The following is an 18855-nucleotide window of genomic DNA, read 5'->3' as shown; positions in this document are numbered from 1 at the left end:
CTCCCTAGTCATTTTTTTTAATATAGGGTCTCCACTCCCTAGTTGATTTTATTTTTGACATAGGGTCTCTACTACCTAGTCGCTTTTTCCAACATAGGGTCTCCACTCCCTAGTTGATTTGATCTTAAATGCAGGGTACACCATTCCCTGATATCTTTGCCAATATAGGGTATCCCATTCCCTGGCCATATTTTCCCAACATAAGGTACACCAATCCTTAGTTGAGACATCTTTTTGACAATAAAAGAACACAATCCCCCCCAAAAAAAAACACATGATATTTTCAGGGTACACCACTCCCGACCTTTTATTGCTTTCAATAAAGAAGTAGTTTAGAATTTTGTTACAATAACTCACAAAATTTTCCTAGTGCAAACTGGGGCAGAAAAATTTCGTTCGATTGTTTGTTTTGGTGTCTGAGTAGGTTTTACCTCGAGGCACAGGGTTCGAGATGACCAAAAGAAGAAGTCTCAATTCAGAATAAAAGAAAAGAAAAAAATAAGTGAATCCAAAATGCAAAAGCAATTGAAAAGATGTGGAATGATCAAGACATGACTGAAGCCACGAGCATTGGAGTCCCGTTTTGATTAGAAGAAGCTATAGAACAATGAACTAGAACCTACAACTAGCGAGCATCAAGGTTTAGATCAGAGTCTGCATGAAGAACCAGTCAAGACTCAAGATCAAGTTTCTAAAGACTCATAGATAGGAATCTTGTAACTCATAATTGATAGGCTTGTTTAGTTTTTATTTATTTATTTTGATATAATAGCAGGACCGCGGACCGGAGCCTCGACGGAACCTCACTCGACTCCTCAACTCATCATTCTACCATTCTCCTTGAACTACACGCGACCTGATTTCCCTATAACCCGGGATATGTAGGCTGTCCAAAATCAGGACTCGGTTGCACCCTATCTTTTATTTCTTTTCCTTTTGAATAATGGTTTGGTCAAAAATTAGTCACATGGCTCACCTAATCTTTGCCTGAAAACTCTTCATGTTTCCAAGCAAAGAGAGGCAGCTATGAGCACCCAAATTTTGACTATATTTGAAATTTTTATCACCTTCTACTATGTAAATATTTTCAGAATTTAATATATATATTTTTTAGCTTTGTTACACTTATACATATATATATATATAGAAAAAATTATTAATAATTTAAAAGGTCAATTATTACTATTAGTATTATTTTTATTATTATTTTTATATTTAAATAAAATGAATTAAAAATCGAAAATAAATAAAAATTAATTATTATTATTATTATTATTATTATTATTTTTAAAAATATAAAATAAATTTCGGATGGAAATTAAAAAATAGGAAAAGTAGAAATATAAAATTTAAAAGTAAAAGTAAAAGTAGGTAGAAATTGTTTAATAAAAAAATTAAAAGAAAGTGGAAAATTAAAAAAATAAAAGTAAAAGAATGTAGAAATTTAAAAAATGAAAAGTAAAATAAAGTTGGAATTAAAAAATAAAAGTAAGGGTATCTGATTTTTTTTAAAAAAGTAAAAGTAAGTGGGAAATAAAAAAAAAGTAAAAAAGTGAGAAATTAAAAAATAAAAGTAAAGAAAAGTGGAGATTTTTTTTATTATTTAAAATAAGAAAAATGGGAAGTGGAAATTCTTTTTAATTAAAAAATAAAAAATAAATAATAAATAAAAAATAAAATTCTGAAAATTTCGAATTGTTTTTTTCTATAAATAGAAGAGAAATGTGATGAAAAAGAGAGAGAGAGAGAGAAAGGAAAAAATAGGGAGGAAGGAATTGAGAAAAAAATATTTTTCTTCTTCTAGGATAAGGAAATTTCTATTCGTGTCATTCTTTTTTCGGCTTTCTTTCGAAAAATCCAGCAGCTTCACCACCCCAAAACCACTTTTGAGCCATCATTAACCCCTCCCCCCCCCCCCCAAAATAATAATAAAAAATAGCCACTAAATCGTTAGTTTTGCAAGGTCGATTGAGGTTGCAAGTTGAGATTTGCCGCTCGAGTTTTTCGTGGTCCGAAGGGTCCAGCTGAGAGCTATCCAATCATTGAGTGGTTGTAATTTAAATCCACAATCATCAATACAAAGGTTCACTTCTCTTTCTATTTTTTTTCATTTCTCATTAATGTTTTGGGTCACTTTGTTTTAATTTAATTTTGAGTATGATATGATCGAGTTCGCATCTGAGTGTCCTAAGATTAATTTGTTCTCATGTTGAATATTTGTTAAGATTAATTTATTGTCCTTTTTAGTAGTTCATACGGTTAATTTTATTGATGAATATGTATTAATTCATTACTTTTCTTGTTTATTCAATGAAGTAATGACTTTCCATTTTAGCATGCTTTAGTTTCATTTTGATCTCCTATCTTAGTGACTAAATTGATCCTGCATGTATCTATCTTTTCCTGCCATAAATTTAGTCTAATTTCAAATATTGGTTAGCAGTAAAATTATAAGAGATTAGGTTGGGCCATGATTGGTGTAACACTTTAATTGAACTTCCCTAGCGTATTTATGGGCTAATTGTTGCACATGACCAAAAACAAATAAACATTCACAAGCTAGCCAACTTTTTCCATAATTAATTTACTTAATTTCCTCCATAACAATATACATACCTCATGACCTTACAATAATGTCAAAATTAATAATTGAATAATATTCTAACACCGTAGCTTGATTTAGGCGCGATTAATAATAAATCATCGTGACTATGGGTACGGTTCATGTGGCATAGTCATGATACGTAAACCCCAATTCAAGTGCGCGTTTCACGCGACTTGACCATAACTTCAAATAATAATAAAAATAAACATGTTATAAATCGCGGGTGCGTTTCACGTGGTGCGGTTTGCAATATGTACCAAAACGACAAGTGTGCGACATCGCGACTTGTTCAAGTAAATTTCATAAATATTAAAAAGCGGTAAAAGACAAAAATGCACAATGAGTTTAAAACATGTAATAAATCAGATAATTACGCCAAGTATTAATTGTTAAGCGACTGTGCTAAAATCACAGAACTCGGGAGTGCCTCACACCTTCTCCTAGGTTAACAGAATTCCTTACCCGGTCTTCTGTGTTCGCAGACCAAAAATAAGAGTCAAATTTCCTCGATTTGAGATTCTAAAATAAATTGGTGACTTGGGACATCATAAATTATTCCAAGTGGCGACTCTGAATAAATAAATAATCTCATTTTAAATTATGTCACTTAAATTAAAAAAATTCTCATATCCCTTATTCTCTCGGGAAAAAGGACGTGTGACAATAAGTATTAAAGAAATAGCCATAGAAATGAACGCATCATGACATTGGTATCCTACAAAGAGACCCCGAGAGGCGGAAGTATTAAAGAAATAGTCATAGAAATGAGCGCATCGTGACATCGATTGTCAATTTTAACACATGAATGATTGAATTTGTCAGCAGACACCCTCTTTGGATAGGTACATTAAGGTCTTGAATCAGCCTCTTCATTTAAGGTGGATACAGGGCAAAAACATAATTTAGTGGTTAATGAGATCAAAAATATTTATAAGGTAATTGGTTCAATTTTTATTACCTACAATTTTTTTTAATTTTTTTTAAAACCCCTTAGCAGAAATCATGCGTGCGCCACTGCAGGGCAATGATGTGCTCTCGGAGCAAGGGCGAATTTAGAGCGTCGTTTACAGATTCACAGTAGTTTTTGTATCCAGAACTGCAGATACTATATATAGTATGTATTAAGGAATTCGCTAAACGTATATAAATATTTAACTCTGAAATAAGTTATTTTTGTAAATTTAACTCGAGGTCGTTGCAGGAATTCATAAACTTCAAATTCTGGATACATCGCTATCTCAAGGAGACAAGAAGAACCATTCATGCGAGGCTTTGGAAAAAGAATGTCTACGAAAATGGGAAATGAATCTACATAATGAACATGGTATCAAAAAGTTAGATTATACACATACTCTACAATTTTGAATGAAAACTTTTGTGGTTTCAAAATAATTGTGATATTCACTAAACTGCCAAAAAAAATAAAAACTTTTCAAATACATTCTTGTTTTTTTCACTCCTCTTGTTTTTCTTTAGAAATTCCACTACTCTCCCTTTCCTGTCCAGGACCTGAATCTGTAGTTTGTGCTGTACTAGAAGAAATGCCTTTGTATCTTGATGGTCGAGTCGAGCCAGAGGCCGAACCATCCTCCTTGGACTTCTTTCGTCGCGATTTTTTGGGGATATCGGGGTGGTTTTTAGCTGAAGATTCACTCGATTTGTGACCATCAGACGTTGTTTCCTTGTTATGGTGTCGCCTGGAACTCCTGGATTTGGTGCCAGGTTCTTTGTTTGTAGAATCATGAGTGCCATTTTCTGTAGTAGAATGTCTCCTGGATGTTCTTGGCTTTTCTGGTTTAATGTCTTTGGTTGGAGAAGAACTATTTGCATTTCTGGACCTTCTGTTTGAATCTGCAATTCCATTGACATATTGTACAAAAGAATGAAAAAAATAACACATCATCAATCCTCTAATAATAATAGGCGAATCTAAGATTTAAAGTTCGCACTAGTATAGTAAAAAATATACACAATCAGGTTGCTCAAAACCAAATTACAAGTGACTTTCTAATTGAAATCACGGATTGGTAACCTATAGGAAATATTTACTGACTTGGTACAAGTTACAACCAACAAAAATATAATGATCGTGTAAGAATTTCTTTTTATACTATCAGTGTATGTAAGTTCTCTTTTAATAACATGCGGACTACAATGAATGTGTAAGAATTACTTTTTATACTGTCAGTGTATATAAATTAAATCTTAGTATATAGATTGCTTTAACATTGTCTAGATTCGTAGATGTCTCAATCTCGGATATGAAATCATCACCCCCCTCCCCTTCCCGTGACCACTGTTCTAGCCTTGCCGACTTGTATAAGGCCAGATATAAACAGATACTTTCTCCAGTCTCATTTTGTATGACACTATTTAATTAGTTAAACGAATCTAAATTCTTGACATCTGTGAAAATTGGAACAGCGAGGCCGTAGATGAGCCAAATTTCTAACGGAGGCCAAAGTTGTTAGTATTTCGCAGAGTACAAGGGCAAATTTTTATTTTATTTTTTTCCCTCATAGGTATAATAGTGTCAAACTTTTTGAACATTGAAACATTTTAAAATGAAAAAATATCACATAAATATTATAAAAGTTTTTAGTATAAGAAAAAAGATCAACGTGTAATGATGATTACCAAAAATTTAAAGGACAAAGGTAAAAAGGTAACACACCTTCAGAAACCCATTTAATATCAGGATTTTCTTTAAGATCTCCAGGAGGAGGAACCAAAGGAGCTGATTGAAATGCTCCTGGTGATTTGAATTCTTTCATCTGCCAAAAACATTTAATTGAAAATATTGAAAATCGGATTTATTCATTAAAAAAGAATCGATTCAATACATTTCTTGTATTGATTATGATGAACGAAGTAGTTCAATAAGAGATGAATAACCAACAAGGGTTGTGGCGGAGTAGTAAGTACCCCTTCATCCTTAACCAGAGATCTCGGGTTCGACTCCTGGATATGGAATAGACTTTGTTAGGGAGTGTTTGCGAATCCGAATTTAGTCGGACACCAATATGACTACCGGACACCGAGTGAAAATAAAAAAAGAATAGGAGACGAATAATTAACATAAGAAATACAACAAGTAAAAGAAGTAAAATAATTATTACCCAGCTTGGATTATCAACTGATGGACCATCCCATCCTATATGTGCAACATGCTTTACATCTGTAGGAAAACCAATTTGCATTTCTTTTTCTTTATCCTCATCTGCGACATAAAACAAAACAGATATAAATGATTCATATAGTATCTCAACTGATTTAGAATTGAGTCTTACTTAATTGCAGATCGTTTGACTTTGTGACATTTTCTTCCAATCATTTTCAAGAAAACCAAAAATACCCACAAAGGAAAATGTGAAATAATATTGAAAATTTGTATAATTAAAGATCATTTACTCACCAAAAACTTGAGAAATGTACCTAAGGCCTTTAAGAAGGCCTTTCACCTTTGTGGTCATCTCGACTTAGGTGCAAATATTTATTTCTTCTTCCAAAGGCTTTTCAAGAAGATGATAATTCACCTAAAATCAATCATTTGCTTTTGTTGTATGGAGCAATACATAAAAAAATTTGTTGAATTTGGAAACAGAAACTCAAAATGGACTCAAACCCTAAAAGAAATTTAGGTTTGACTCTTCTCTAATCATAATAAAGAAAAATGATGTTAAAGCAACATTTTCAGTCATTCAATGGCAATGCATTGCAGGTTATTCCTAACCAGAAAGCCTAGCATAATTTTAGGAATTAGGAATGGGAATTCATTTTTTACTTATTTTTAGTCTATTACTTATTATTTTAATGAGAGTCTTTTATATATTTGTCCTTAATTAGAATCTCTGTCTTCTGACTTTTTCATAGTTGACAACTTTTTGAAGCCTAAACATGGTAGCCACTAAAATGTAATGATGACACTTTCTTATTTGTGGATATTTTTTATGGGTGCAAATGGATAAAAAAAAAATCATCTTTAAAATTATCATATAACGTTCGCCACAATTATTAACAGCTTGTTTGGATGGTCGTTACATGTCGTTTCATAATATATATTATATTGTACTGTATTGTATTGTATTGTATTGTTTAATGAATACAATGTTTGAATAGATTGTATCGTTTACCATCGTTTTATGATGCAACGCACTAACAATATGAAGAATAAGTTTGCATTTACCAAGAAAAAATAGAATACAAAGTAAAATTATTGTATTAAAAAAAAGATAAAGAATAAAATATAATTATTTAATAATAAGGAAGGACAAGATGAGAGGAAAAAAATGAGGTAACGACGTCACCACACCAAATTCGTCGTTTCATAAAATAATATTTTTCGTCATTAAGTAACGGCGCATTTAACGATACGATACAATAAAATTTATTAACAATCAAAATAAATATTATATTTAAAGTAATAATACGATACAATACAATGAGTAACAACCATCCAAAGAATGACTAATACACATCAATCTCAAACTAGTCAAGATAGATTGTACAAATTCTTAATACATAGTTCGCTTCATCCTTGCTAACTCAACTCATTCCAAATTCAATACTTATTTCGGTATAATTTTCACAAATGTACATATTTCTAAACATACTAGAAAGCAATGGCGGAGCCACCTTAAAGAAAGGGGTGTCAAATTGATACCCCTTCGCGAGAAAAGTACTCTGTGTAGCTAGGTAAAATATAAATTATATGTATATATATTATGCATTGACTTCCCTTAATTTTCTGATATGTTTATTTTTATATATTTTGACACCCCTTTACGAAAATTATGACTTCCTAGAAAGATTCCTAGCAAGCGTGGAACCTAGTGTACACGTACAATCATGACTAAACTGTAATTCCAACTAGTTGGTACCACATGTTTAATTTGCTTTAATTGTGTTATACTTTCACTAATAAGTCTGCATTATTACAAGAGATTATAAGAGATTTTAAGTCTTTCGAGACAACTTAGTTCTCTTTTTAAATCGCAAACCAATTCTGCATGCATTTTGAAAGAATAAACAAGATTCTCTCTTGATCTTTTAAATTTTTCAATGATATAGTAATACATGCATTTTTTTTAAAAAGGAAAAAAGTCCAACTATATCCCTAACATTTGTAATTTGTCTTACCTATCGGTCCACGAAGTAGGGCTGCTTATCGGGCGGATTGGGCGGTTAATTACTCTTAACGGTTTGGCTTAACGGTTATCGGCTTTTAAATGTATTAACCCGCTAGCCACCCGATAAGATATCGGGCGGATTGGTAACGGTTTAGCTCTTATCGGGCGGTTATTGGGCGGTTTATCGGCCTAATTCAATCTATATTGCGTTCATTAATTATTTGTTGACCGCCTAACATATAAATTCAGAATAGGAAATTACACATTGAATCCATACATACATGTCTGTTAACGCCTACATAAGAATGATGTAGTGTGTCATGTATTGTAGAGTGAAAAAAGTTGTGGCACAACACTATTGTTCTTCTATTAATCATAGACAACATGCATTAGTTTTAAAAAAACAAAAGCAGAGGTGAACCATAGACATCAGCTTAAACAATCTTGTTGTAAGGTGGGAGAATAAGCTAAGCTAAGCCAAGCCTGAGATCTTCTGATGCATAGTACGTAAAGGTTCTGATTATTTAGGAATAAGGCGTTAGAACTTAGAGATGGAGTACTGGAAGAAGTGGAAGGGTTTTTGATATTTAATATATATATATATGGATTATTTAGGAATTAGGTGTTAGAACTTAGAGATAGAGTACTGGAAGAAGTGGAAGGGTTTTTGATATTTAATATATATATATATATATATATATATATATATATATATATATATTCTTAACGGGTTAACGGATTATCCGTTAAGAAAATTGAATAATCCGCCACCAAACCGATAAGCCGTTAATAAAAAAATTTCAATCCGTTCCCCGTCCGTTAAGCCGTTAACCCGATACCAATAAGCCATTAAGCTTCGGTTTCGGTTCGGTTTTCGGTTTCGGTTCGGTTTTGAACACCCCTACCACGAAGGCCTCCTACGTTACCTCTTGTCTCAAAGATGCCCCTTTCACTAACGGTTTTCAACCGCATTGGGAAAGATTTGAACTTTTTTCAATTGTTTTAGGAGTATATTTGAACATTTGCAATTGTTGAGGGGCATGCTTCAAATTATTGCAGATGAGTGGCTCCACCTTCGCAAATGTCAGAACCAAGATGGACATCACTTAGAGGGCAGCGCGATGTACTAAACTCCCGCTATGCGCGGGGTTCGGGAAAGGATCGGACCACAAGGATCTATTGTACGCAGTCTTACCCTGCATTTCTGATTTCATGCTCCTATATTCTCAGATTCAGGAATGTGATTCAAATATTTCAACCACCAAAAATACATCATGTACATTTCATATCAAAACTATTTTACACAAGCTCCTTTCTTTGTAGAAAGAGAAACTGCACACCAAGTGCAAGAAGAGACACCACTCATCAATAAAAGAGGGAGAAATCACTCCCACCAGAAAAAAATGGAAATATAATTTTTTTTTTAAAATACAACAAAACTTTGACCAAAGGGGGTGCTCGCTGCAGTGAGGAATAGCAACTCCAACTAGGATCTTTTGACCTGCATTAAGTATAGTATGAGACAACTAAAATGTTGATATCAATGTTCATGTACCAGATTGAAGGAGCGGAGGGACGAATTTTTTTTTGAGTTTAACTTTTATACACTGACAGTGGAGAAGAACTTTTACACTATCAAGTTATCTAAAAGATAACTACATGTAATTGTCCAAAACAATTTGGATTAGTAACCTAAAAAATAAGACAAATAACCTACTACAATTGGTTAAAAAACATTTGCTAGTGTAAAAATTCTATACCTGTCAGAGTATATAACTTAAATCCTTTCTTCTTTTTCCTTTTTTCTTTGAGGTGTGTGTGTGTGTTTGTGCAGAGAACGGTGAATAAAGAAACTTGCCTTGTTCAAGTACTTCTTATGAACCTTCAGAGCCTTATTTAGTGCTTTCTTTGCATCCAAATTCCCAGTTATCTCACCCACAATCTGGAAAAGATGTCACTGTCAGGACCAAAGAGATACAATAATGTGGATTACACGGACAAGGGGAGAGATTGAAACGAGACCTGGACAACATCATCTAGGCCCTTTGCCTCTTTCATTAGCTGCTTTTTCTTCGTCTCAAGAACACTTGCAACTAGGAAAATGGCAAGGGCATCATTCTGTTTTATTGCACCAGTTCTCACTTTTTTCCTCTCAAATTTGCCATACTGCTTTAGCTGCTTATCATTTACTTTACCATCATATACTAGCTCGGGAAGTTGTTCCCGTGTGTTGTCATACAATGAATATCTCTTTGGGTTGTACTCCATGGCCCACATCACCTGAATGAAGTATGTACAAAAGTAATATCAGTTAGAAAACTAAAATAATTCCAACCTACAATTGCTCATCACTCGTCCTGTTTCACAGTTGAAGATACAAATACCCTCGTCCTTTATGTCAAACTAATTTATGTGATACTCTTCTAAAACACAAAAAGCACAGATTGCCAAGTTGAGTAACTTTTATTGTGAGAAGTTAAGAATTTGCCAAGTAAAACAATGGAACAAAATTACTCATACCCAGTGTTTAACCAAACTGTATCAGTTTATTATGGTTAGTCATAAAATTGAGATGAGAATGTGTATTAAATTAACTATGATTAAGTGATAACATTATATGCAAATACACATGTCATATGTTTATTGGATTTGTGTAAACACGAGTAGGGGTATGCTTTTTCTCTAAAACAATCATGTCTCTTAAACGCAAAGCAAAGAATAGAGTCTCACTTCAGTCAGTTACACCAAAGACCAGGCCAAACTATTTTGCAATATTTTTGTCTGTCTACCAAACAATAATGTGAAAAGAAGTTTGCTCCTCACCTCCCAAAGATAGAGTGCATCGATAAATGAGAGCTCTCTGCGGAAAAGTACCATCAGCATGCGTAACGCAAATAGATATTCTCCACCATCTAACTCCGCTGCCAATTACAATTGAAGTCGGTGAGTGAGAGAAAGAGAGTTAGCTCTATTTTAGACTTTCTCCTCCCTATTTTAGACTCTGGTCAAGATTGCAGTTTGTGATTTTAACAATTTAGATTGCCAAGATATTTCCATGAATATTTTGCACTATCCCCAATGTCCCAAACAACATATATGAGGGCTGTTTTTAACATGGAAAATCCATTCTTTACAATGATTAACGTTATGATATGCGAGTTTGGCCCCAACTTAATAAACAGTACAGACATTCAAATTATCCATCAGAATCTGCAAAAGGACTGCTAGATGATTTAATTTAATTAATTTTTTGATAGGTGCTAAACAACGTGTTTATATTGCCTGCATCACTTCAAGTACAATATGTACGTCTTGCGGTAGTCAATAACAAACTTGGACTGCATGCATTAAGAGCTTAACAAGATAAATCACGATTTTATAGAACATATCATCAGAATACATCGCGGGCTAGGATCAAGTCACATAATGTGAAGAAGGGGAGCCAATTAAACTACCGTGGAATGAGACAGGATAAAAGCACAAGCTGAAGCATACATATAAACCACGTTGTGCAACCTATAACAGAAATAAGTTAAGTTTCTCTACAATACAAAGTACTCTAACTCACAAAAAGCCCAAACTTTTTTACTAAGACCTATATTAGATATTAGTTTATCTATCTAATACCGAGAACTATATGATATGGCATGCTAGGTAAATTAACAGCGTTGACAAGACATTGTGTTCTCTACTTCTTACATGGGAATAGCTACTGAAAATATATAAAGAAAAGCAACCTCTTACCAAGGTGTTGATGAAGCTTCGGATCAACAGTTTTAACAATTTGTGCAAGGGTACTTAGTTGAGATTGCACTCCTATCGAATTTGTGGTGCACTTGAAATTTTCTCGCTGTTGATGAAGCAGACATGGACTTGTTATATGTTCAGTAATGGCAGAAACATAGGAAATAATTAGCAAAAACATTGAACAAGTTTTTAGAAAGAGTTACTAAAGCACATAAATATATGTGCAAGTTTATTGGGGCCATATTTATCCATTTTAGGTTTGCAACACGTCCTCTCACATTTTTCTCTCGAGCCAAGCACATCAAAGTTCTTTATTTTATAGCGAGCGGCAGTGAGACTTGAACTTAAGACTTCAACTTTTCTCTGATGACATTTTGAATTTTGTGACAATCTCATCTAAAATCTTAAGATGTTAGAGAAAGAACGCATTTATTTGTTTATTTATTTATTTTAGGTTGGTAACAACCATGAATAGAAACAATAAAGGCATACCAATCTACGCATTGCACGTTCGAAGCACCAGAATGCATCTGCTTCATTCTCAAGTAGAATAACCATTGGGGAGCAAATGTCTGTCATTCCTGTGCAGATAAAAAGGTTTTATGAATGGCTTTGATATTATTAACAATTAGTTTCTAAAATACTGTTATAATACCTTGAACATAACCAATATCTTTATCCATCCATGCATAGACAGCAAGCACGTCCCAGAGTTTTGCCTGATTAGCTTGATTCTCATAAAATACAAGAGCACGATCAGTGCGAACAACATCCAGACCTAAAGCAACATCACAAGCCATTACAGTTTTAGATATTGTCAGGAAAATCAGTCTACAATTGATGAACTGGCTTCCTTACCAAAGCCAAACAATAGTGCACTAAGCAATAACATCTATTCCACAAGGAGATTGCAATTTCACTTTTTTCGCCACTTATTATCTCTCTAAGTGACATGTTCCCTCTTTAACTCAGCATCTAGAGTACACCAACTAGCAATGAAGTAAAAGATGTCATTGTCTCATCATTTGTTGAACATAGCACATCTCTCTAACCAAAACATTTTATGGCCTTTCATCTGTATTTTGTAGCAGCTCGTAGTGATAAATGACCAGCTCCAAAGAAATGTCAAAAGGTTGAGTCGCTCATTCTAAATCTAAACGCTCCTCCAACATTCAATTCTTCCTCCCCCGCATCTGAATTTCATTGAACTACACAATGACTAATTGACACAATTTTTTCACACATAATTACTGTATTGGAATAGCAATATTGCATGTATCAATCCCTTCATCTCAATTACCATATCCAATGGGGGTGGGTGGGGGTAGGGAGCAAACATGTTTAGAATAATAAATTTGGTTATATTCTGCACAACTAGGAACTACGTCAAAGTAATCGTTATGTTGACTATTTAAGTTTAGTCGTAAAAGCATAATTCATGAAGAGCAAAGTGGGATAACAGTCGATTATTGGGAATTAAATGTTCAAACTGGAAAGCATTTGAGGACATGAACGAAAAATATTAACAGATGAACTGGAAAGAGAATGTACAATTGACATTCAAGTTTTTCTGAGAGACAGACAGAGATACAGCTAGAGAAATAGATATAGGGACCTCCACAGGAATTATAGAATGTATAAAGTTAGCATATTAAAACTAGAGAATACTAGTGGCACGAGTACTAACCAATTTGGGACAAGTTAAGCTTCCACTGAATTACTTTCTTGTCACAAACGCCATTATTGACTGGCAGGGCACTGTTAGTATCTTGTACATCACTGGAAGTGTTCGCATGCTCTTTAGGTTGGCCATCATCAGTGATTATAGCATTTGTGGTAAATTTTCCACTGCCAATTAAAGGTACAATCTTTTGGCATTCAGATTTCCATGCAGCATACTGCTCTCTGAGGATACAAATTCAGATTTTTAGGCCACTCATAAATAGGTTGTAAGAAATTTACCAAAGGAAAAAAACCGCTATGAGGAGGAAAAAGAAGGCACGGGTGTGTTTTCCGCTGATAGTGACAGTATCCTGTTATAAATTTTGTTTTCCAGGCAATAACATATTTTTACTTCACTCTTCTTATTTCCCTTGGGAGTCAGGTCTAATAATATTTAATACACATTTAACTGTTTCGCAACACCCATTTTCAATCTAATGTCAAGACTCAAGAATCGAGATATTGGAGAATTTAATGATCAAGGGGTTAATTTCCACTAGCAACCTGTAGCGAAGGGTCCTTTTAATAAGAACAACTACTAAACCGAGCTAAAACTAAGGCACTTGGCTCAAGCTTGGATTTGACCTTATGGAGAACTTTGGTTAAACAAGAATCTCAAGCCGAGTCCAAGTTGGTTCACCTCGATGCCCTGACCTAACTAGATGATAAGGTTGACCTTTGATAGGAATAGCTATAGAGCGTGAGAAATTTGTTGCATACTCCCTCCGTCCCAATTTTATGTGACACTTTTTCCTTTTAGCCGGTCCTAAAAAGAATGACACCGTTCTATATTTAGTAACAATTTAACTTTAAAATGCTCATTTCTGATTTCACCCTTAGTGAGATGATTTATAGTCACACAAATATTATGGCTCATTTTAGACCACAAGTTCTAAAAATTTGTCTTTCTTCCTTAAACTTTGTGCTCAATCAAACATCGTTACATAAATTGGGACGGAGGGAGTAATTTAAACCGAGGGCCCTTTGACAGTTACATGGATTCATGCATCAAAGTGAACAAAATTCAATGCATAACCCCTATAATTTTGATTGCTGATTTTACTTCTATTATTTGTTGTCTATATTAGACCAGTTTAACTCTTTGGCTATAGCTGAAATGACTTGGATTACCTTTGCCGTTGTCTAAGCTCATTTCTTTCCTCAAATGTGCTATTGGGATCAAAACAACCCAGCAAGAACTCCCAGGCAGCCCCTTTTATTGATGGATGAATCCCCTATCATTCACAGAATAATAAAATAAGCGTCAAACTTCTTAAGACATAAGTTTCCATCTAAACAGCAATAAGCAGATTGAGTATTGGTGAATGGTGATAGACAATGATTCTATATAATGAACCCAATGGACGTGCTAATGGTGGATCAGATTATCCGCCTAATATAGAAGCCTAACCAATGCTACACTGAAATGTTATTCCAGTCCATGAATAAGTTTACCAGATAAGTGTTGGTATAATTTAAGACTTTTCTAAACTGTCCAATTCAAACCAACAAGCGATTGTAGCGTAGGTAAAACAATTGTTGCCCGGGAATAAGAGAACTGGTTGTTTCCCCTTTATTATTGTTTGCAGAGCAGTTAAAACTTCTTATATCATCATAAATTTCTACCATTAACACAAAAAGATCCTTAAACATTTTTCCTATTAAGGCTCCCAATGAAGATGTCATTGCTGGAAAATCATCAACAGACTGATCCTTCTATTTTTGTTATGGGTAACGGAATAATCCTTTTATAAGTGAAAATGAACTTGGTTTTCCGTACCTTCAGCAGTTCATCACTTGCACAAAATGAGGGTCTATTATACACCAAAAGTCTGGCAATTGAATGGCAATTGAAGATTACAAGATGAATGTACAGTATGTAATGGAATCTGGTTCAAGTTAAAATCTCACTTGGGGGCAAAAAAGATTAATAAAAAAATATGAACTGTTTGCATTCACCCAAAAACAAAAACAGAAAAAGCAGATTAATTTGTGCTTAATGACAAGTAGTATGAGGGTCAGTGTTGTTCAACTAGGCCAAAGTCATGAAAAGGACTAACTAGGAGAAAGAGACCAAAAGTAGAATGCATATCATCTTAGAAAATTGCTATCAAAAGCTAAAGTTGGAGTTACCAAGAAGGAATCGACAACATGAACTAGCACGAAATGACAATGTGGCATACTAGATTTATTTAGAATATGCATTGTACAAGAGAGAAAAAAAAGATGTACCCTCGTTGGATTAGGAAATGCTATCTAAAGCTAATAAAGCTGGAGTTACCAAGAAGGAATTGACAGCATGAACTAGTGCAAAATCCAGGAAAAAAAGGGCTACCTACTATCAGAATGAAGTACCAAAGTGGAGCAGTCATATAAGCAAGGTGGTCCATTAATAGGTGTCCGATGTCACAAATTGAGAGATTACAAGATAGAATGAAGAATAAACAACTGAAATTGGATTCTCTACCAAGTAGCAATTAATTTTCAAAGGAACCACACAAACAGATGTAACCAGGTTGTTTCGGCCGAAAAAACCACCATCAATTTGTAGAATCTTTTAGGTTTTAGAGCAATCCATTTGACATGATCATGTATCCGTTCATAGGCAAATGACAATGCGCCATAGTGAATTTATTTAGAGTACACATTGTACAAGAGAGAGAGAAAAAAAGGTATACCCCCCGTTGGATTCGTCTAAGAACACCTGCTATATCCAAATAACCCTCTTGAGAGAATGCAGCATTCCATCTTCTTTCACTGAGAGTTCTTCCTACCTAACAAACACTTCCCCACAAAAAAAGAAAGTGCACAAAGGTAACATAGTGAATAAATCTATCATGAGCATTTAATAAATAATTATAAATCATTTCTTCAGGTATTCAAGCATGTACTGTAGTTTCTTTTGCAATTATTCAGGTATTGACCTAATAGATAAATTATAGATTTATATTTCTCCCAACCAAAGGGGAGAAAAGTGAAAACTAAAATCAAACAATCAAAGAAAAGACTGAAGTAGTTGATTTTAAAGAGTATTTTAACGCTGACCGTCAACCTACCATAACCAGATGCAGCCTTGTTTACAGGGTTCAACTGAATAGACTATAGAGTAATTAGTAAAATTTCAACAAATATTAAATTTTGAGCCCACAATTTCAAAAGTGTAATGAATTCAATTGTAAGAACTTAAAAGGCTTAACTCATCAAATTTAAATTCTAGATCTTCCTCTAACCAGAATCTCCTCTTTTTATCTGGAATTGTGCATATAAACTTATTCTTAGATTGGTTTTACTACATAGCGTATAATTGTTCGATAGCATTAGTATTAGTATGTTGTCTTTTATTCTTAGATTGTCATTACTAACTAGCGTATAATTGTTCTTTTGGCTTCAGTTTTCTTCTTTTCTCTTGTTGTTGTTAATACTTACTGCCTTCACTTCCCTTCATCCTTTCTTTAGCCGAGGGTCTATCGAAAACAGTCTTTCCACCCTTCCATCCCCAGACCCCACTTGTGGGAATTCACTTGATTTTTTATTTTTTTTGTTGTTGTTGTTGTGCATATAAGCAAAATATACGTGATAAATTAGTAAAATATCAACAAATAATAAATTTTGAGCCATAATTTCGAAAGTGTAACGAATTCAATGCTACAAAACTTAAAAGGTTTAACTTGAAACGAATTCATCAAATCTAAAATTTGGATCGGCTTCTAAGCACAACCTCCTCTTTTTATCTAGAGTTTTGCATATGAGTAAAATATATGTGGTAAATTAGTAAAATTTCAACAAATATTAAATTTTGAGCCCATCAATTTGAGAGTATAATGAATTCAGTGCTACGAAACTTAAAAGGTTTAACTCATCAAATCTAAATTTTGGATCCATTTCTAACCACAACCTCCTTTTTCATCTAGAGTTGTGTATCTAAGCAAAATATATGTGGTAAATTAGTAAAATTTTAACAAATATTAAATTGTGAACCCTTAATGTTAAAACTTAAAAGCACAATGAATTCAATGCTGCGAAACTTAAAAGGTTTAACTCATAAAATCTAAATTCTAGATCCGCCTCTAACTTCAACCTCCTCTTTTTACCCGGAGTTATGTATATAAGCAAACCATATGTGGTAAATTAGTAAAACTTCAACAAATATTTAAATTTTGAACCCATAATTTCAAAAGTGCAATGAAGTCAATGCTACGAAAAGGTTTAACTCATTAAATCTAAATTCTAGATCCGCCCCTAACAACATCCTCCTCTGTTTATCTAGAATTGTGCATATAAGCAAAATATAGAATAAATGAATAACAAAACCATAAAAAAATGATAAGTTTCAACACACCTTCGGTCTGAAAAGAGTCTTGGGGACATCAGCTTGACATTCTGTTTTAACAGGAAAATAAGAGTCTAGCTCCTCCAATGAAGAATCCCCTGTTATTAAAACATAAAACCCAAATTGTCCATTACAATTACAAGCAAAAATAAAGAAAACCTAAACATAAGAAAGATAAAAATTATACTCCTTACAATTACCATTCTTGCAGGCAACTATCATAGAGTTTCCCATCTTGGTGTTCTTTAAAAATTGCTCAAAAATTGCAAATTGGAGGATATAATGAGAAATTTACAACATAAAAAAGATTATATGTACATATTTAACGATTTAATTAGCACCTTGTAGCAAAAGATACTGCTTTGTTTTTAGGATTGATTTGTAGAAAGCAAATGTTGGGGAAAAGAGGTGAAGTACTCATGAATAAGAAATTATTAGAAGAATGCTTACTGGGCACCAACGAGGAGAATCTTGTGCTTTTGTGTGTGTGTGTGTGTGTGTGTGTGTGTGTGTATATATATATATATATATATATATATATATATATATATATATATATATATATATATATATATATATATATATATATCTACAAAGGGCCAAGTATACACGTTTAGTTTCGAAAATGGTTTAAGAATAACACTCGTTATACTATTGGGTTATCTATACACCTACAGTTATACTTTGAGTTCAAATATAATTCTCATTTAAACGGAGGAACACGTATCATCGTCCTGTTGATCAATTCTAAATATCTCCTAATTAATTAAAAAGACACATTATCCATACCCGAAAAATAATTTTTTTTTGTAAAAACTCGAAAAAACTAAAAAAAGAATTTTACTAAAAACTGAAAAAATAATTTTTTTAAACTAAAAACTGAAAAAAAGAATATATTTATTATTTCAGTTTTTGCAAAAATATTATTTTAGGAAATATTTTTTAGCTTTTTTTAAAGCAGTTTTTTTGTAAAAAGTAGAAAAACAATAATTTCGTTTTTTTCAGCTTTTAATAAAAAAACATTCAGATATTTCCATTTTTACAAAAAATATTGCTTTAGAAAATTGATTTTAGCTTTATTTTTTTTCATTTTTTTCAAAAATATTGTTTTAAAAAATATTTTTCAGTTTTTTCTAAAGCAGTGTTTTTGTAAAAACTGAAAAAAAAATATTTTTGTTTTTTTTAGTTTTTAGTAAAAACATTTTTTAATTTTTTCTAGTTTTTACAAAAAGAAAAAAAAATCGGGTATGGATAATGGGTTTTTTTAATTAATTAGGATATATTTAGAATTGACCAACAGGACGATGACATGTGTCCCTCCG

General features: G+C 33.0%; 2 protein-coding genes across 3 annotated transcripts; both read right to left on the bottom strand.

Annotated features, from left to right (window-relative positions):
- Positions 1–3889: 3889 nt before the first annotated feature.
- On the bottom strand, positions 3890–6361 carry LOC107803322 (CRIB domain-containing protein RIC6-like). Its single transcript, XM_016627013.2, has 4 exons — positions 6021–6361; positions 5725–5825; positions 5280–5379; positions 3890–4456 (listed from the first exon to the last, which is right to left on the bottom strand). Exons 1-4 carry the CDS (start codon positions 6076–6078, stop codon positions 4059–4061), a joined length of 657 nt encoding a protein of 218 aa, XP_016482499.2. The 5' UTR covers positions 6079–6361; the 3' UTR covers positions 3890–4058.
- A 2614-nt stretch (positions 6362–8975) lies between these two features.
- On the bottom strand, positions 8976–18012 carry LOC107803323 (uncharacterized). 2 transcript variants are annotated; one of them, XM_016627014.2, is made up of 12 exons: positions 17728–18012; positions 17543–17631; positions 15882–15977; positions 14335–14438; positions 13169–13386; positions 12137–12259; positions 11974–12062; positions 11479–11584; positions 10558–10655; positions 9757–10014; positions 9593–9676; positions 8976–9235 (listed from the first exon to the last, which is right to left on the bottom strand). In XM_016627014.2, exons 1-12 carry the CDS (start codon positions 17765–17767, stop codon positions 9221–9223), a joined length of 1320 nt encoding a protein of 439 aa, XP_016482500.2. In that variant the 5' UTR covers positions 17768–18012; the 3' UTR covers positions 8976–9220. The 2 variants fall into 2 exon arrangements, with proteins under 2 accessions (XP_016482500.2, XP_016482501.2); XM_016627015.2 differs by having other exon boundaries at positions 17734–17919.
- Positions 18013–18855: the final 843 nt, after the last annotated feature.

The sequence above is a fragment of the Nicotiana tabacum genome, chromosome 17, assembly GCF_000715075.1.
Source record: "Nicotiana tabacum cultivar K326 chromosome 17, ASM71507v2, whole genome shotgun sequence".
NCBI lineage: Eukaryota > Viridiplantae > Streptophyta > Magnoliopsida > Solanales > Solanaceae > Nicotiana > Nicotiana tabacum.
This window is presented reverse-complemented; position numbering and strand designations above follow the sequence as displayed.

Bases quoted from the DNA above. Each gene is read 5' to 3' on its own strand.
- LOC107803322 (XM_016627013.2), bottom strand. From the start codon at position 6,078: ATGACCACAAAGGTGAAAGGCCTTCTTAAAGGCCTTAGGTACATTTCT. The intron at 5,826-6,020 runs GTGAGTAAATGA...TTTATGTCGCAG, and splicing joins GTACATTTCTCAAGTTTTTG to ATGAGGATAAAGAAAAAGAA. The intron at 4,457-5,279 runs GTGTGTTACCTT...ATGGAATTGCAG, and splicing joins TATTAAATGGGTTTCTGAAG to ATTCAAACAGAAGGTCCAGA.
- LOC107803323 (XM_016627014.2), bottom strand. From the start codon at position 17,767: ATGGGAAACTCTATGATAGTTGCCTGCAAGAATGGTAATT. The intron at 15,978-17,542 runs GTGTGTTGAAAC...AGTGTTTGTTAG, and splicing joins AGACTCTTTTCAGACCGAAG to GTAGGAAGAACTCTCAGTGA. The intron at 12,063-12,136 runs GTATTATAACAG...TTATCTGCACAG, and splicing joins AGATATTGGTTATGTTCAAG to GAATGACAGACATTTGCTCC.